Source organism: Bos indicus x Bos taurus, chromosome 3 (genome assembly GCF_003369695.1).
Source record: "Bos indicus x Bos taurus breed Angus x Brahman F1 hybrid chromosome 3, Bos_hybrid_MaternalHap_v2.0, whole genome shotgun sequence".
Lineage (NCBI taxonomy): Eukaryota > Metazoa > Chordata > Mammalia > Artiodactyla > Bovidae > Bos > Bos indicus x Bos taurus.
The window spans coordinates 58,444,968-58,463,394 of NC_040078.1; the positions used below are offsets into that span (position 1 = coordinate 58,444,968).

The 18,427-nt window shown below is 36.8% G+C and overlaps 1 protein-coding gene across 5 annotated transcripts in view; it reads left to right on the forward strand.

The window, feature by feature from the left end:
• COL24A1 (collagen type XXIV alpha 1 chain) overlaps window positions 1-13,579 on the forward strand; it is a 391,998-nt gene extending 378,419 nt beyond the window's left edge. For all 5 annotated transcript variants that reach the window (XM_027536666.1, XM_027536671.1, XM_027536669.1 and 2 more), the window contains 5 exons: window positions 221-286; window positions 922-1,090; window positions 5,860-5,969; window positions 8,841-9,056; window positions 12,134-13,579. In XM_027536666.1, coding sequence (XP_027392467.1) covers window positions 221-286; window positions 922-1,090; window positions 5,860-5,969; window positions 8,841-9,056; window positions 12,134-12,280 — 708 coding nt within the window. In that variant the 3' untranslated portion in view covers window positions 12,281-13,579. The remainder of the gene's footprint in view (window positions 1-220; window positions 287-921; window positions 1,091-5,859; window positions 5,970-8,840; window positions 9,057-12,133) is intronic.
• The last annotated feature ends 4,848 nt before the right edge of the window (window positions 13,580-18,427 follow it).

Sequence of the window (18,427 nt, forward strand, 5' to 3'; positions counted from 1 at the left end):
CCTGTTTTAATTAGGAGACTTGAAATTTGGATGAAGGCAGCATATTGTCCTTTCAGATAGCTAGGCAATATTTGTGAGATCAGTCTAACCATAAGAGTTACAAACCACTTTCAGATAATAAGTCTAGTATGCTTTAACAGCAGTGCTTTCAGAATTTATAGCCTTTAGAGCACTCAGTGTTGATCTTATTGCTAGTCTCAAATGGTTTTGTTTTACACAGAAACAAATGGATATCAATGCTGCTATTCAAGCCTTGATTGAATCACATACTGCCCTACAGATGGAGGTAATATATCTGCCTTTATTTACATTGGCACACTCAATCTACAAAGTAAACAGAAATATTTTTTCAAAGGCCAAAATGTGACTTTATCTCAAGGCCTGTATTTACAAGAGATTAAAAGTAATGAAACCATTTTTAAGGACAAAGAAAACAATTTTAATAAATAGAAATACATCCATAAGATTTTTAAGGAAAACATTTAAAACAAAAATATTGTCAAAGGATTTTCAAAATAAGAATTTGGTATTACGGAAGAAAATAGTTAAATGAAGTTAGTCATTTCTTAAAACGGCGTCTATCTATCATCACTATTCATTTTTTTAAGCTCTATTTATTCCTTGTATATAGGTTTTTTTTTTTTAATTATGCTATAGGGATAGTAATTGTTAAGTTTTATGTCAGCTTGAAAAGTAGACTTTTGAGTGTGAATTTAACCTCTTGTTGGGATCAAGATTAACAAAACACAAATATGCTTATAGTTAAATATAAACTGTTCTTTATATCCTACTCTCAACTCACTGCACACAATAGGAGTACACTTTTCTTCTGTCTTGATCTTTGTTGATCACTTGGGTTACCTACTGGTAATGACTACTCTATGCTTCTTTGCTAATATGATTTTCATGATGACTTGGCAGAGCTACCAGAATACTGAAGTGACTTTAATTGACCACAGTGCAGAGATCTTCAAAACCTTGAACTATCTTGGCAATTTACTACACACCATCAAGCATCCTCTTGGCACACGAGATAATCCAGCACAAATCTGCAAAGATTTGCTTAACTGTGAACACAAAGTATCAGACGGTAAGTTATTGGTTTCGTTAAACTGTGATATTTCATTTCATCATTTCAGTGTGTTTGAGATTTCGAGTGTGTTTATGCCAAATCTTATGATTTTTGATAAAACCCTGGCAGAGGCATTTTAAGGTCATCAAGAACCAAATACGTACTTCTTAAGGTAAATGTGATTTCTGATATCAAAGTATCCTTTTTTTAAGGGTTTGCTTTATAAAGATCTTCTACTACAAAATCTGACATATCCCCAGATTTTCTTACCCCATCTATGTCACTCGCGTATACTCTGTGCTTGGAATACATGTTAAAAATAAAAAATAGGAAAGGTTAACTTTTGAACTAACAGACAATATTATCTGTCAGGACCACCAGAGTTGGCAACATGAAGAAAGAGATCATAGTTCCCCCCTCTACTACACTCCCTAAAATTAATTTTTACATAAAATGGGATTTTAATGCCTCATTTTGGAATCTGACTGTAAAGATGGAGGCTTGTCATGCTTGGAATCGTCTCGTCCTCACATTGATACTTCAAAATCCATTAGCCAGAGTTGCAAAAATAGAGTCATCAAGCAAAAGGTTTAAAGCAAATGGAGGAGCCATTACTATCTGATGATCAACAGAGAAACCCTGTCTGCTACAATATGTCATTTAATTTTAATTTTGATGGGGTCTATATAGTCAGCTATACAATCAATATGAGTAGTTATTTTCGGTAAAAACTCTAGTCCTAACATACAATGATATATATGCTGATTTGAAAATAAGTTACTTAATTCTGTAGGATGGACAGTAGTGCATATTTTATTTTTTATACACATGTGTTTACATACAAATATACATGTATAAATACATATTTTTCCAAAAGCATCTTCCATTCTAGAAGTATAGCAAACATATTTGTTTTATTTATATTAATAAAATGCTAACCTCTATAGATGTTTCCTGCCTTAGATTATCACAAAAACAAATAATATTTCTAGTTATAGCTGCCCATCATAATCAAATTTGACTCTTTCCTATATTTGAGGGTATAAAAATGTAATTCTATAGAACTGAAAGGAACAAAGACATTATAGGGCATACCAATTACTAAAATCTAATTCAAGGTCTGCCTTCCTCATAGGAGAAATAGCTAAGTTGTGTGGCTTGCAAGGTATCAGGAAAGTATTTATGCCCAAAAATATTTTCATCACTAGGAGACTGTAAGTGCAGTAGAAAAACACAAAACAACAGGGAATGGGGGATATGATAGAAAGTAGGGTTGAGAGTGAAGTTTTAAATAGAGTAGGTAGATAAATCATCTCTGAGAAAGTGACCTTTAGGCAATATCAGGAGGAGGTAAGGGAAGAAGCCACAGGAAATCTGGGAGAAAGAGCTTTCCAGGAAGAAAGAACAAATGCAAAGACCCTGAACCTGTGTTTAGCATGTCCTATTAGCAAGAAGGTTCAGGTGACTGGAAGAGGTTCATAAGGAGAAGAATGGTAGGAAATGAAATCAGAAAGATGTCAAGAAACCAGATTATATAGGATATTATAGGCTAATCAAAAGACTCCTGCTCTTACTCTGAATATGGAAAGATTTAGAAGAGTTAGAGCAAAGGACTGACAAGACTTGACTTAAATGTTGAAAATGTTACTCTTGGTGATGTATTGCAAATATAATGAGGGCAGGGTAGAAGGAGCCATTGAGAAAGCTACAAAATTAATCCAATAAGGGATGATGACGTTTTGGACTAGAGTTAGTGGTGGGAAAGTGATAAGAAATGGTTAAATCTTTGGATAAGCTTTAAGGTAGAGCCAACAGGTTTTTTTGTTGATAATTCAGATATGGATTTTGAGAGAAACAGAATGGTAAAGAATGACGCTAAGAGTTTTGACTAAAGGACTAGAAGAGTGGAATTGCTGTCTATACAGATAGAGAGGCAAGTTTGGAATCAAGATGAGGAGTTCAGTTTTGGATGTGTTTGAGATGTCTGTTAGACATTCAAGGAAGTATGTCAAGTAAATAGTTGGCTATTCAGGAGAGAGGTCAGGAGAGAGGCCCTGGTTATGGATAAAATATATAAAGTAATTTGCATATAAATAGCATCTGGTGCCCTGAAACTCTCTAGGACTACCTAAAGAGTAGATTTTTTAAAAGTTCTAAAAGCTGTGCCTTAGAACTCTTCCATGTTTAGAGATCAGGGAGTTGAGGAGGAACTAGCAAAGAAAGCTAAAAAGAAGCTATCACTGAGATAGGAGAAAAAGTAGATGAATGTGAAGAAAATGTTTGCCTGAAGAGGCAGGGATCTACTTGGCCAATGTCAAGTTAGGTGAGGACTGAAAAAGGCTACTAGATTTAGTAATGGGATGTTCTTTGATGCTCTTTGCAAGAGCAGTTTAGAAGAATGGTAGCAGTTAAAACTGTATCAGGTTTTAAGAGAAAATGGTGGAGCTGGAGAGTTTCCACTCTCAGTTATGAAGCAGGTAATTCAATTTGCCTAACTAAATTTTTAAAAAGTTAAAAAACATAAAATACTGACAAAGTAGTAAGGATTTTGAAGAACACAGCACAAATGGGCACACACTTACAGCTGCTTTTGCCCTGGGTGCATCCAGCAACGGAGTAGTGCAATAGGAGATCAAAGGCTGGAATCCGAAGCCCACAGATAGTGGGGATTCAGGCTTTCAAAGGGCTATACTCTGGGAGTAAAAATGATGGGATCAAAGAATTACTGGAGTCAGGACACTAGAGGGAATGAGCCAAAATGAGAAGAGAGGTGAAATCATGGAGGAGATCTAGCTGTAGGTAATAAACCTAAAAAAAGACTAGGGCATGGCCTTGGGAGTTAATGATGAAAGGAAACAGAACAGGAGAAGGGCACAAAAAAATTGGTGGGAAAGAGTTGGAGGAACTGAGTAGAGGTCAGAATATTACAGATATCAACCACATGGATGTAAAATCACCACGAATTAGGTTATAAAGAGCTAGCCAAAAGCTAAAATCAAAGAAATAAAGCTGATGATGGCAACAGGAACAGGTGACAGGCGATAGAGTGCGATGACAACAATTTTACCACGGAGTGTTCTCAGACTGAAAGCAGAGATAATGGTCTGTAAGTGGCAACAAGGAGCAAGAAAGGCCCCTTCCTGACTCAGGCACAATGCTATAGAGGCTGTGGCAGAAAGGGCTCGCATGGAAGCAGTGTTCTCAGGAGAGAGCCAATTTTGAGTTCAAGCATTTAGGCCTACAAAAGATGTATTATGGTATAATGCTTATATCCAAAAAAAAAAAAAAATGAAGCCCCCTACCAATTCACCAGTGAACAACAATGCCTGAGTTCAAAGCACTCCAACCCATATAAGAATGAGCTCTTGCTTGATGGAAAACCTTTTATAAAGCTTATATGTTTGCTCACATAGTAGAGGAAACTATTTCTTGAATGAGAGGAGATGATGAGTCAAGATATATGTCTGCCTCACTAGTTAAGACTGTAAGCCTGCATCAGATCCTGGTTTTTAAAAAGCCAGCTGTAATTTCTACAAACTACAAAATGTCCAACATTCTGAGGAAATTGGGGCGGGGTGGGAAATGGGATACAGAGGTGATATTAGGACTTTTTCACCCTTTTCTTCCATATTTCAGTATAGATCAGTGATTCTCCAAATATCATCCATGAACCAGAATTAGATGCAGATTCTCAAGCCCCATCCCAAATGTAATGATTTAGTAACTCTAGGGGTGGGGCCCAGCTCTTTTAACAGCGTCACCAGTCTGAAAACCACTGCAATAGAGATAGTCCCCTACTCTTGGAAGCAACAATTCAAGTTTGCATTTTGTAGGATTAGAAGAATAGTAGAGGGGGAATGGTCGAGGATGTGTGTAAATCTACTATGACAGACCAGGGCAAGCCCAGAATGAGCAAGAGGAAATCTTTGCTATGGGAAAAAAAATGAAACAAACAAGGGTTTTCTACCTATTATAGAAAATGGCCTTTAACAAATACTATGTGTTTTGTCTTGCCTTTTTAATGCAAGAAGGCAGGGCCATCTCATTCAAAAATTCCTACTCTTTGCATTTAGAATAAGGTGCTGTTTGAATATTCTGAGCCTGTTATTCCAGAATTAAGATGCTACCCCAGTACTTTTCAGTTTGAATATGTCCTAAAGTCCAACTTTATGCCCCATTTGATTCTCCTGGCCACTCAATGGATGCAAAGGTTGGCAGGCTTACACTAGCTATAGAGACTTCAGTCTTTTCCACTCACAAATCTGAAAAGAAAGCACAAAAATAACCATTTAATTGTACACTTTTCTTCTGGAAACAAAAATGGTTATTCTTTTTAATTATCAATTAAACAAAGATATATTTTTCCTCAGGGAGACTAAAGAGGTTTCTATTTTTAAAATATATATATTCATTTTTCAGCTCTGTAAGGACATAGAACAAAAATACACACCTATCCTACATTAATTTCAGCTTCTCTATTAACTTTGTAGACAATTCACTTAAGTTGCTGAGTTCATTTTATCTATAGCATGAAGTAACAGACATAGCCATTCAATTATTTTTTATTAAAATTATGAAATGGCCTTAAATTGATAGGTATGTGAAAAATATAGTATTTTCACTATCAGTTTAACATAATGCTTGCAGCTTTTACTTTTTCACTAAATGTATTGATTTAAATGTATGATCTTCATAAACTTCTAAGTTTTTTAAGTATGATACTTTTTAAGGATTGTTCAGAAATATTTTAGCATGTCATTTAAACGTTTTTGTTTCACAATAAACAGGAAAATACTGGATTGATCCAAATCTGGGATGCCCTTCAGATGCCATTGAGGTTTTCTGCAATTTCAGTGCTGGTGGTCAGACATGTTTATCTCCTATCTCTGTGACAAAGGTAAATTCTGAATTTGGCATATATACTGGTACTTGCCCACTATCAGTAAATAGTGATTTTTTAAAAATCTTCCACTTTAAATAATTATGAATTTTATGAGTAGAAGCAAGATATTCTCTACCATATATGAGAAAGAAACTTTTTGGTTTTTAAAACTAATCCTGTTAATTCTTGACATTTTGATTACGTATTTTTATGACTGGCTTAGTTTGGCTTACTCTACTGACTATGCTTTTTAAATCCCTTTTAAAAATGTAAAACATATGTTTTTATGCTCATGCATTCATTAGAAAATTCCCAAACAGCTGCAGTGCTTGTATTCAGTAATCAGTTACCTAAAGTTTTTACTGAAAATGACATCATCATCATTAAAAGAAGAATTCTGCCACAAAACTTGCTATTTTTGGTGATTGGGAACAAAAATAACCTCCCTGAAATATCCACTGGGTAGTATTTAAAACATCTTATACGTATAATTATATAAACTAAATGTTTAGAATGAACAAAAGTTAGTTTGGTATAACACTGGGTATTGTAACAAGCATTTCTCAATCCTAAAGCTTAGTTCTACCCATAACATATATCAAAAAAAACAAAACTGCATTTTTTTCTTTTTCTGGTTTTCCCAAGAACTAATTTTTCGTTGACAAAGAACTGATACATGGACCTACTGTGTGTTTTTTCCACCATAAGAAGGCAGAAGCTAAAAAGTACAGTGTGTCAGTCTCTCCAACTGCTTAGAACTAGACTGTCGTCTTCTCCTGAAATGCTCCCCCTCATTAACCGGGGTGTTTCATCCACTCATCTCATTAGGCATTCACCACTGTTGCCCAAAGCAGAACAGGGGAGGACTCTTCTATTCCTGTGGAGTCTGTGTAATGCTAATGAGGAGCAGTAAGATCACCTTGCTTCCAAACAACCCACATATTCACCCTCATGCCCCTGGGTTTCAAAGAAGAATCAGTGAAGGAGCCATATTCCAGTTCTTTCCTTGGCTGAATCACTTCCCCCATTTCTCCCATCCATAAATTGAACCTGAGAAAGACTGCACGGGTAATGGAAAGAATAGTAGACTTGGAATCAGGGACCTGGATTCTAATTTCTGTTCCTCTGAAAACCTGGGAAATGATACTGTGAACCACCAGAAAGCCCACTCCTTGCCAGGCACTGTGCTCACTAAATGACACTTGACAACTCACACCCTTGTAACAATCCTGTATTGGGGTTACACCCAAACTTGCCAATAAGGAAACTGGGCTTAGAAAGGCTCCATATTTCACAGGTTTGTAGTTCTCATTTGCAAAATCAAAGAATGTGAACTGCTTCCGCTCTAATGCTCCTCATGATGATCCTTCCATGTTTTCATCCTTATGCCTCACCCCCCAACCTTTGCCTTTCTTCTCATTCCCTACAGTTTTTTGCTGCTGTTCTATTACCTTATAACTGATATTCTGATTTGGTGACTGGAGATTAGTATAAACTCCTCAGTAGGAACCACTTCTATTCATTTGTTATGACCATACCTCTGTTTAAATAATGTTAAAATGATGATGATATCTAAAGCTACAGAAAAATCTGCTTCCTTGTCCAAATCTAGACACTTCTTGCTCCAGTACTACCCTACATTGTTCACTTTATTAGTTAGTATTTGTTCATGCATTCATTCATGCAATAAACAGCTATCAACAACTAACTGTATGACCAAAACTGCATTGCTGCTACTGCTGCTGCTAAGTCACTTCAGTTGTGTCTGACTCTGTGGGACCCCATAGACAGCAGCCCACCAGGCTCCCCCGTCCCTGGGATTCTCCAGGCAAGAACATTGGAGTGGGTTGCCATTTCCTTCTCCAAGGCATGAAAGTGAAAAGTGAAAGTGAAGTTACCCAGTCATGTCCAACTCTTAGCAACCCCATGGACTGCAGCCCACCAGGCTCCTCCATCCATGGGATTTTCCAGGCAAGAGTACTGGAGTGGGGTGCCATCGCAGGGGTTGGCTAACACAAAGATTAAGATTCTTTGTCTTTAAAGGCTCCATAATTAAAATAATTCAACCAATTAATTATCACAACTTTTAATTTATCATTGGAAACTAAAAAAATAAATCTTCAAATGAAAGCACAGACAGAATTTCAGATTTTTATGAAAGAAATTTTAAGCAATAATCCACAACAAATTATTAATACACCTTAAATGACATTATGCAAACTATTTTTTTTTTAGTCATATTTAGTTGCCTAGTGGGAGAAGGCAATGGCACCCCACTCCAGTACTCTTGCCTGGAAAATCCCATGGGTGGAGGAGCCTGGTAGGCTGCAGTCCATGGGGTCGCTAAGAGTCGGACATGACTGAGTGACTTCACTTTCACTTTTCACTTTCATGCATTGGAGAAGGAAATGGTAACCCACTCCAGTGTTCTTGCCTGGAGAATCCCAGGGACAGAGGAGCCTGATGGACTGCTGTCTGTGGGGTCACACAGAGTTGGACATGACTGAAGAGACTTAGCAGCAGCAGCAGTTGCCTAGTGATATGCTAAAGCCAGCTCATACTGCTCAGGAGAGCCTATTTATTGTTAAGATCTCTTGTGAATTTCATATTAAGTGACACCACCTTGATAGCCTAAAACCAGCCATGGTAGAAGTATTTACAACTATGGAAATTCAGAAATTGCTATAAATCGGGGGTGCCCTCCTGCCCCACCCCTGCAAGGGCCAGTGGTTAAGCATTTACCAGTACACCACTGACTGGCACTTAAATGTCCTAAAAAGTAGCTTTCTCAAGACTGCCTTTTGAGGGCTTTCTTCAAGTTTCTCCAAACTATAAATTTTTCAGTTGCCATATCTTATAACTTGCATATTGTTTCAATGACATTAGTTGGAGTTTGGAATCGGGAAAGTCCAGATGAACTTCCTTCATTTACTGAGCTCAGAAGCCACCCATATCATCACCATTCATTGTCTAAACACTCCAGTGTGGACAAGTCCTCAGACAAGTGGCTCAGGATTGACTCTTGGTTTCAAGGGATGGAATGGTCAGATTTTTGAAGAAAACACTCTACTTGAACCTAAAGTGCTTTCAAATGACTGCAAGGTAAGGGAATGGCATGTTTAGAATTATTCAATGTAACTAACTTAAAATTGATGACTATATATAATTAACATAAGAGTAAAACTGTATAATTAATATGAGAGTAAAACATTGTAAATTGCAGCTACAGAAGAATAAGTTTTAATGTGCCTAATGTGTAATAACCATACATTTTTCATAATCAATTATTCATTTATATCAATTTTTGTCACACCCATTGATCATCGATGAAGTTTTATATGCAAAACAGGTGTCATTAATGTATTCATTTTTATTCCCCATATGAAATAATTATAGATGATAGCAGACGGAGCATAAGGGCCTATAGACAAATGTTTTCTTTTGTATATTTTTACCACTGTGATTCTGCATCTCATTACTTGATGAAAAACAGGTTATAGAGTCCAGTCAGGTTTATTTCATATTTTGTCAGTCCCCATACCTGATGCCAAATAATGGGCAAAATGGCAGTTTGACTCTACAAATCAATATCTGAATCATAGCCCATTTTTCCTATTAAAATTAAATACTAATGAAGAGTTTATAATATTAAAACATTGTATTGTAGAGCAGGTGTTGGCAAACTACAATCCACAGAATAAATCTAGCCCAGCATTCACTTTACTAAATATATGTTACTGAAACACAGCCACACTCATTCATCTCTTTATTATCTAGGGCTGTTATCACACTGAGTCAAGTATATGAGTCAAGAGTCAAGTGTATATGGCAGAGTCAAGTATATATGACCCACAAAACCTGGAGTTTGCTGACCCCTATTATAGTTATCCACTTACATATCATTAACTTCTTTAAGGAGCTTAGTCTCCTGCTCTTATGTATCATGAAGCCCATGATTTAAAATGTCTTATATTTAGAGTGTTTTAGTTTTTCACAACTAGAGTGCTTTACTTTTTCACATTTCACTTTCAGATAAACTACACTTGCATATTTGAAAAATCATAAAACAAATAGTCAGAAATATATGGCTCACTCTCTGTAGGTGAAGAAATCAGCATTACCAACAAAATTAACTTTCACAATTTTGTCCAGAAACTTTTGGTGACTCATTACTATTTCTGAGACACAATCAAAACTTACCAGCAGTTAGAAGGAGAAGGCAATGGCACCCCACTCCAGTACTCTTGCCTGGAAAGTCCCATGGACGGAGGAGCCTGGTGGGCTGTAGTCCATGGGGTCGCTGAGGGTCGGACACGACTGAGCGACTTCACTTTCACTTTTCACTTTCATGCATTGGAGAAGGAAATGGCAACCCACTCCAGTGTTCTTGCCTGGAGAATCCCAGGGACGGGGGAGCCTGGTGGGCTGCCGTCTATGGGTCGCACAGAGTCAGACACGACTGAAGCAACTTAGCAGCAGCAGCAGCAGTTAGAATAGTCAGGCTCCAATCTATTTTTCAAGCTTGGGCTTTCACTGACTGTGTCCCCTGAACTCTGGTCAAACTGATCTATTTATAATAATATCAACAACAATTCCTACTTCTAATTATTGGGGACTTATTAGATGACAGGTATATGTATTACATACATTATTTAATTATAACAGCTCTATAAAGAAGTTACTATTAGTATCATTTTATAGGTAAGAAAAACTGAAGGCACAGAGGTTAAGTAACTTGTTCAAGGTACAGCAGAGCAAGAAATCAACCCTAAGTGTGTACAGTTCCAAAGTCAATGCCACACTATATTACCAGGGACTTTTAACGGAAAGCTCACTTAATCCTCACTAATTCACATTTTCTATGTGGGAATACCTATACCTGGGTGTCTATCAAAATCTGTGCACTTAAACCCCATGCTAGGCTTATTTTCACAACCACCTTCTACCTTTGCAACTGTTTTGCTTTTTTCTATTCATGTCATTCCCCTTCTCTGAAATGCTGTTCTCTACTCCTCTAACCAAGTGGAAATTGTGGGCATACTTCAAGGCCTATCTTCAATTCTGAATATACAAGGCTTTATCCTGACTCTTCTAGTTGGAAATGAGGAACTCAGCATTCACTCTTTATATTCATTATGATGCATGTCATACATGGCCTTATATTACGGCTGTTTGTTTCGCCTCTCCCTGACTAAATTTATAAGCTGCAAGAACTCAGAAGCCAGAATTTACTCATCTTCGTATTTCTCAAGAACTGTAAGAAACTGGAGGATTACATTTTATTCAACTGTGCCAAAAATACCTAGTCTTCAACAAATATTGTTTGAGACTTAATGAAGTTACAGAGAATTCCAGCCTAGTTATTACCCCAAGGTTATGACTTTGGCCATTTATTTTCTGAGAGCTTCTATTGCCTTAACTTAAAATGGAATTGATAGCTTCAATAATCTCCAAAGTTCCTTCAAATTCTAAAATTTATACCATGATAATTCTGTGAATGAGTAAATGAATAAACCTCTGTATAAAAATCTTCACAAAGCTAGTTAACTGTTTCTCTATTTTGTCTTCCTGAAACTTAATCAGAGCATAGTTTTTATTTTATAATAGAATTTACCCTCCAAAAAAAGAGCATACAGTAATAAAAGGAAACAGAAAGGCCTAGAAAGAAAGGAAAGGAGGAATGAAACTATATAAACAGTAACCACAGAATAGAAAAAAAGAAACCTAACAGATAATTCAACATAATTATAATTTACTTGTACTGAAGGGATTCTGCATATTTCCTGCCTAGAGTACAGAGACAGTAAGCAGGCTCATTCCCTCTCATCCAAGACAAGTTTCCATCCTGAAGCATCAGTCCCAAATAAAGGAAAACAAAATGGTTATTACTCACATTAGACGCAGGCATATCTGGTCCAATGATCCACAGACAACAGAAACAGGAAGCCTCAAGAAAAATCAGAATATACAATGCCATCTAGAAAATGGAATAAGCATATATTTTCAGTTATTCATAGTAACTGTTACCCATTCATTGAGCACTTACTCTGTGCCTGGCATTATTCTAGGCACTTTCTATTCATTATTTCTAATCCTTAAATCTACACTGTCTATGAAAAGACATTGTCTACTGCTAACGGAAAAATTACAGATCGAAGCATTTTGTTCTTATTTTTCAGATTCAAGATGGCAGCTGGCATAAGGCAAAATTCCTTTTTCACACCCAGGACCCTAATCAACTTCCAGTAATAGAAGTACAAAAACTTCCTCATCTCAAAACCGAACGGAAGTACTACATTGAAAGCAGTTCCGTATGCTTTCTCTAAGGTCTCTGAATTAGTTCAGAATGCATGCTGTTGGCCAGGTAACTGTTGCAGAGAGGAAAATATAGACAGAAAGGTACTATTGGATATCATGAAATACATGGAATAAAGCATTGGCTAAATTTTAAAGAATCTCAGGAAGAAAAGACTTCCTCCTAAGAAGGAGACAAGGCATTTTTTAAAGGACTATAACTGATAAAGTATTTAATTCTTTAAAAAATTATATTGATCTGAGCTTTCTTAGAGAATTCCCTAGAACTGAACATTTATAAACATGGAATTCTTCAGGGTATTCTATATTTTTTGACTGTCTGAGAGCAAAGTACCCATTAGACAGCTGGAGATGCAAAGCACTATGGAGCAATACTGGCTAATGCTCCCAAATGTGCAATGCTTCTGTCTAAAAACTGCAAGCCACAGTCTAATACGTCTTCTTTTCCCAAATACTAAGCTGTATTCAGGTCCCCAGTGGGCATATACATCTTAGCCGGTGGTACACTACCTCTTACGTGTTGCCTTTTTGTGTTGCTTGGTGCTCTTTCTAAAACAAGGTGCTTGTGGCTTTCATAAACTATTTTATTTCTTTATTCGTCTTTGTCATTCTTTAAGAGTGTATGTACTGGTTACATCAATATATGTTTTGGTTGTTAGTACTTATTTTAATTTGTTTGGTCATATACTTAATAACAAGTAAAACATTATTTATGTGAAGTTATTTTAAAATTCTCTTTGTGGGTATAAAATCAAAGCCAGCACATTGTAACCTGTGCTTAAGCACAAGAGAATTGGGAGGGGGTTTTATTGTTTGTTTTAAATTGCTGTAAAAAATATTATAGGCCAGCTACATCCAGTAGTAGGTTTGGGTTAGAGTTTAGGGGTTGTGATATACTATTTTAAAAAATCCATGATCATCTGGAATGATATTTTGTGTATATATATTTTGTAAAGTTGTAATTCAGCAAATCTTTTGAAATTGCTGCTGTTTTAAATTATAAAAACTTTGTTTCTGTTTCATAGAAATTACATGTTTTTTAATAATTCATTGATTTTCTTTCACCGTTCTTAAATATAATGTGTTGGGACCTAAAAGAATTCAATTTACCAGTCGTTAAAGCAACATTCAAGAAAACAAATACAGTCTTTTGCCATTTAAAATAGGCTAAGTTCAGACTTTCCTTGTCAGAGAAATGTTAAACATTAAAAATATTATACCTTTTGGTATATTGAAAAGCATGTACATCCATTATAAACATACCATCAAACCACACTTACCTATCTTTAATAAAAATGTGCTTTAATATCTTTTTTGGTGCTTTTTTTTAACCATACCCTTTCATTATGTAGGACAGCCTCTTTCGCTTAGACCTTCTGTACTGGGTACATTGCACTACTAGAAAGTATCTATTACATACCTATAAAAGGATTATAGGGCCTATTTCCTACTTAAAATAAGGTCATGGCATAGAAAGTCTCTCACATATGGTCAACTGATTTCTAACAAGGGTGCCAAGACCATTCAATGGAAGAAGGACAGTTTTTTTGACAAATAGTTTTGGGAAAACTGGATATCCATATGCAAAAGAATGAAGTTGGACCTTTATCTTACATGATATACAAAAATTGACTCAAAATGATGAAAACTATTACTGTAAACAACATTTGGGATAATATCAAAAATTTTAAAAATAACATAAAATGTATCAAAGTCCTAAATGTAAGAGCTAAAACTACAAAACTCTTAAAACTTAGGTGAAAGGCTTCATGACATTAGATTTCGCAATTATTTCCTGGATAGGGCACCAAAAGCACAGTTGCTTTAACAATAAACTGGACTATAGCAAAACTTAAAACTTCTGTGCAAGGGACACTATCAAAATAGTAAAAAGACATCCCACTGAATGGGAGAAAATAACTGGGCATTATGTGTTCGATAAAGGATTACTATCCAAAGTATATGAAGAACCCTTAAAACTCGAAACCAAAAACAACAAAAAACCCTCAAGAAACCCAAAGTAAAAATGAGCAAAAGACTTAACAGACATTTCTCTGAAGATACACAAATGGCCAACAAATGAAAAGATACTCAACATCACTAGTCATTAGGCGCAAATCAAAACCATAGTTAAATACTATTTTGTACAAAATAAGATGATTATTTCTATCCCTCCAAAATAGGAAAATAACAAGTGTTGGTGAAGATATGAAGAAACTGTAACCCTTATAAATTACTGATGGGAATGTAAAATGGTACAACTGCTATGGAAAATAACTTGGCAGTTCCTCAAAAGTTACATGTAGAATTACCATATATGATACAGTAATTCTACTTCACATATATACCCAAGAGAACTGAAAGAAGGAAACATATTTTTACACCAGTGTTCATAGAAATATTATATAGAATAGCCAAAAGATGGAAATAACCCCAGTGTGTCAAGAGAGGAACTGATGAACAAAATGTGGTATGTACATGCTGCTGCTAAGTCACTTCAGTCGTGTCCGACTCTGTGCGACCCCATAGACGGAAGCCCACCAGGCTCCCCTGTCCCTGGGATTCTCCAGGCAAGAACACTGGAGTGGGTTGCCATTTCCTTCTCCGATGCCTGAAAGTGAAAAATGAAAGGGAAATCGCTCAGTCGTGTCCAACTCTTCACAACCCCATGGAATGCAGCTCACCAGGCTCCTCCATCCATGGGATTTTCCAGGCAAGAGTACTGGAGTGGGGTGCCATCGCCTTCTCCGGTATGTACATACATTGGCCTGTTATTAAGCCTTGAAAATGAAATTCTGACGTATGCTCAAACATTGATGTACCTTGAAAACATTATGCTACATGAACAAAGGCAGACAAAAAGGTAAATATTGTATGATTCCATTCATATGAATTACCAAGAATAGACAAATTCCTAAACAGAAAATATAACAGAGGTTTATCAGAGGCTAAATGAGGTAAAAATAAATTATTTTTTAATGAATAGAGTTTCTGTTTGAAATAATGACAAATTTCTGGAGATGGGTGGTAATGACAGCTGTACAACAATATGAATATACTTAATGCAACTGAATTATACACTTAAAATTGGTCATTTTAATCATTTTATGTTGTATATTTTACCGCAATTTTTCAAAATAGGGTTATGGCAAAGATGTCAGATTTCCTGCTTGAGAAATAGAAATGTTTTTAAAAGGAGCCAAGACTGATTCTCAGGTGGCTCAGACGGTAAAGAGCCTGCCTGCAATGCAGGAGACCCATGTTCAATCCCTGGGTTGGGAAGTTTCCCTGGAGAAGGAAATGGCAACCCACTCCAGTATCCTTGCCTGGAAAATCTTATGGAGGGAGGAACCTGGCAGGCTACAATCCATAGGGATGCAAAGAGTCAGACAGGACTGAGCGACTTCACTTTCACTTTCAAGACTGAGTCTAAATGTAAGAACCCACAGTTTATACTCTGGTTTCAGTTTATATCCTATACCTTCTGTTCTCCCCCTATACAAAAAAAACTTTGTATCAGAGGCATAAATGATTTTCCTAGATTTCATTTCAGAAATATATATAAAATAGAAATACCTTACTTTGTGTTCATGTTTTGTTCCTGAAATATTAAATTTAAAGCAAATTTTAATCAATTATAGGTGGTATAGTCTGGTAGTTAAGAATACTCTGAGGATTAGCTATGTGACTTTGGGTATATTATTTATTCTTCATTGTCGAGTTTCTTCACTATCAAATGGGGATTATAAAAGTAAAAATCAGTATTAGGGTTTTCCAGAGAAACAGATAGTAGGAGAAATAGATGAAAGGTAACAGATAAATTGATGATAGATAACTAGAAAGATATAAATATATATATTTAATATACCTAGGGCTTTCCTGGTGACTCAGCAGCAAAGAACCCACCTGCCAATGCAGGAGACATGGTTTTGATCACTAGGTCTGGAAAAAGAAATAACAACCCACTCCAGTATTCTTGCTTGGGAAATCCCATGGACAGAGCAGCCTGGTGGGCTACAATCCATGGGGTCACAAATTACCCTAATTGTACATGGATTAAATGCACCAACCAAAAGACACAGACTGGCTGGGTGAATACAAAAATAAGACCTGTACATTGTTGTCTACAAGAGACTCACTTCAAGCCTAGGGACACTTACAGACTGAAAGTAAGGGGATGGGAGAAGGTATTCCACGCAAATGGAAATTATAAGAAAGCTGGAATAACAATACTCACATCAGACAAAAATGTTGAAACAAAGACTGCTTTAAGAGACAAGGCCACTTCCTAATGATCAAAGGTTCAATCCAAGAAGAAGATATAACAGTTATATATGCATCCAACATAGTAGCCCCTCAATATGTCAGGTAAATACTAACAACCATAAAGGGAGAAAATGACAGTAACAGTATTAAAGTAATAGGGGACTTTTAACACCCCTCTTCGGAGAAGGCAATGGCACCCCACTCCAGTACTCTTGCCTGGAAAATCCCATGGACGGAGGAGCCTAGTAGGCTGCAGTCCATGGGGTCGCTAAGAGTGTGGCACGACAGAGCGACTTCACTTTCACTTTTCACTTTCATGCACTGGAGAAGGAAATGGCAACCCACTCCAGTGTTCTTGCCTGGAGAATCCCAGTGACAGGGGAGCCTGGTGGGCTGCCGTCTATAGGGTCGCACAGAGTTGGACACAACTGAAGCGACTTAGCAGCAGCAGCAGCAATACCCCCCTTTCATCAGTGGACAGATCATTTGGACAGAAATTAATAAGAAAACACAGGCCTTAAATGACACTTTAGACAAGTTGGACTTAATATTTATAGAGCATTCCATCCAAAAGCAGCAGACTACACATTCTTAATCAAGTGCACATGGAACATTCTCCAGGATTGACCACATGCTGCACCACAAGGTGAGCCTTGGTAAATCTAGGAAAACTGAAAACTTAGCAAGCATCTTTTCTGACCACAACACTGAAATAAAAAATAAATGACAAGAAAAAAACTCTAAAAAACACAAACACATGGCAGCTAAAGAATATGCTACTTAACAACTAATGGATCCCTGAAGAAATCAAAGGGGAAACTTAAAAATACCTGAATACAAATGAAAATCAAAGCACAGTGGGATGCAGCAAAAGCCGTTCTAAGAGGGGAGTTTACAGCAATACCTCAAGAAATACTTTTACAACCTTACCTCAAGAAACAAGAAAAATCTCCAATAAATAACCTAACCTTACACCTAAAACAACTAAATAAAGAAGGACAAAGAAAACCTAAAGTTAGTAGAAGGAAATAAATCATAAAGATCAGAGCAGAAATAAAACAGAGACAAAGAAAACAATTGCAAAGATCAATGAAACTAAAAGCCAGCTCTTTGAAAGATAAACAAAATAGAAAAAGCGCGGGAGGACTCAAATGAATAAGATTAGAAGTGAAAAAGCAGAAGCTACCATTGACTCCACAGGCATACCAAGGATTGTTAAGAGACTACTATGAACAACTGTATGCCAATAAAATGTAAACGTGGAGGAAATGGACAAATTCTTAGAAAGGAACCATGAAGAAATAGAAAATTTGAACAGACCAATCACAAGTTCTGAAATTGAAACTGTTCTTAGAAACCTCCCAAGTAACAAAGGATGTCACCATTAACCCCAGCATACAGCTGCCAGATCTTACACAGGACTCTTGGAGGGCACAAACAGAACCTTGTGTATAGCACGACCCAGGACAAAAGATCAGTGACCCCACAAGAGACTGACCCAACTTGCCCAGGAATGTCTAGTAGGAGTCTCCAGTGGAGGCGTGGGTCAGTGGTGGCCTGCTGAAGGGTTGGGGGTACTGAGGGTACAAGTACATGCATGGGATCCTCTGAAGGAGGTCACCATTATCTTCATTACCTCCACCATAGTTTGGCCCCAGGTAAATAGCAGGGAGGGAACACAGCTCCGCCCGTCAATAGAAAATTAAAGCTTTACTGAGCATGGCCCCGCCATCAGAACAAGACCCAGTTTCCCCCTCAGTCAGTTTCTCCCTTCAGGAGCTTCCATAAGCCTCTTATCCCCATCCATCAGAGGGCAGACAGACTGAAAACCACAATCACAGAAAACTAACCAATCTAATCACATGGACCACAGCCTTGTCTAACTCAATGAA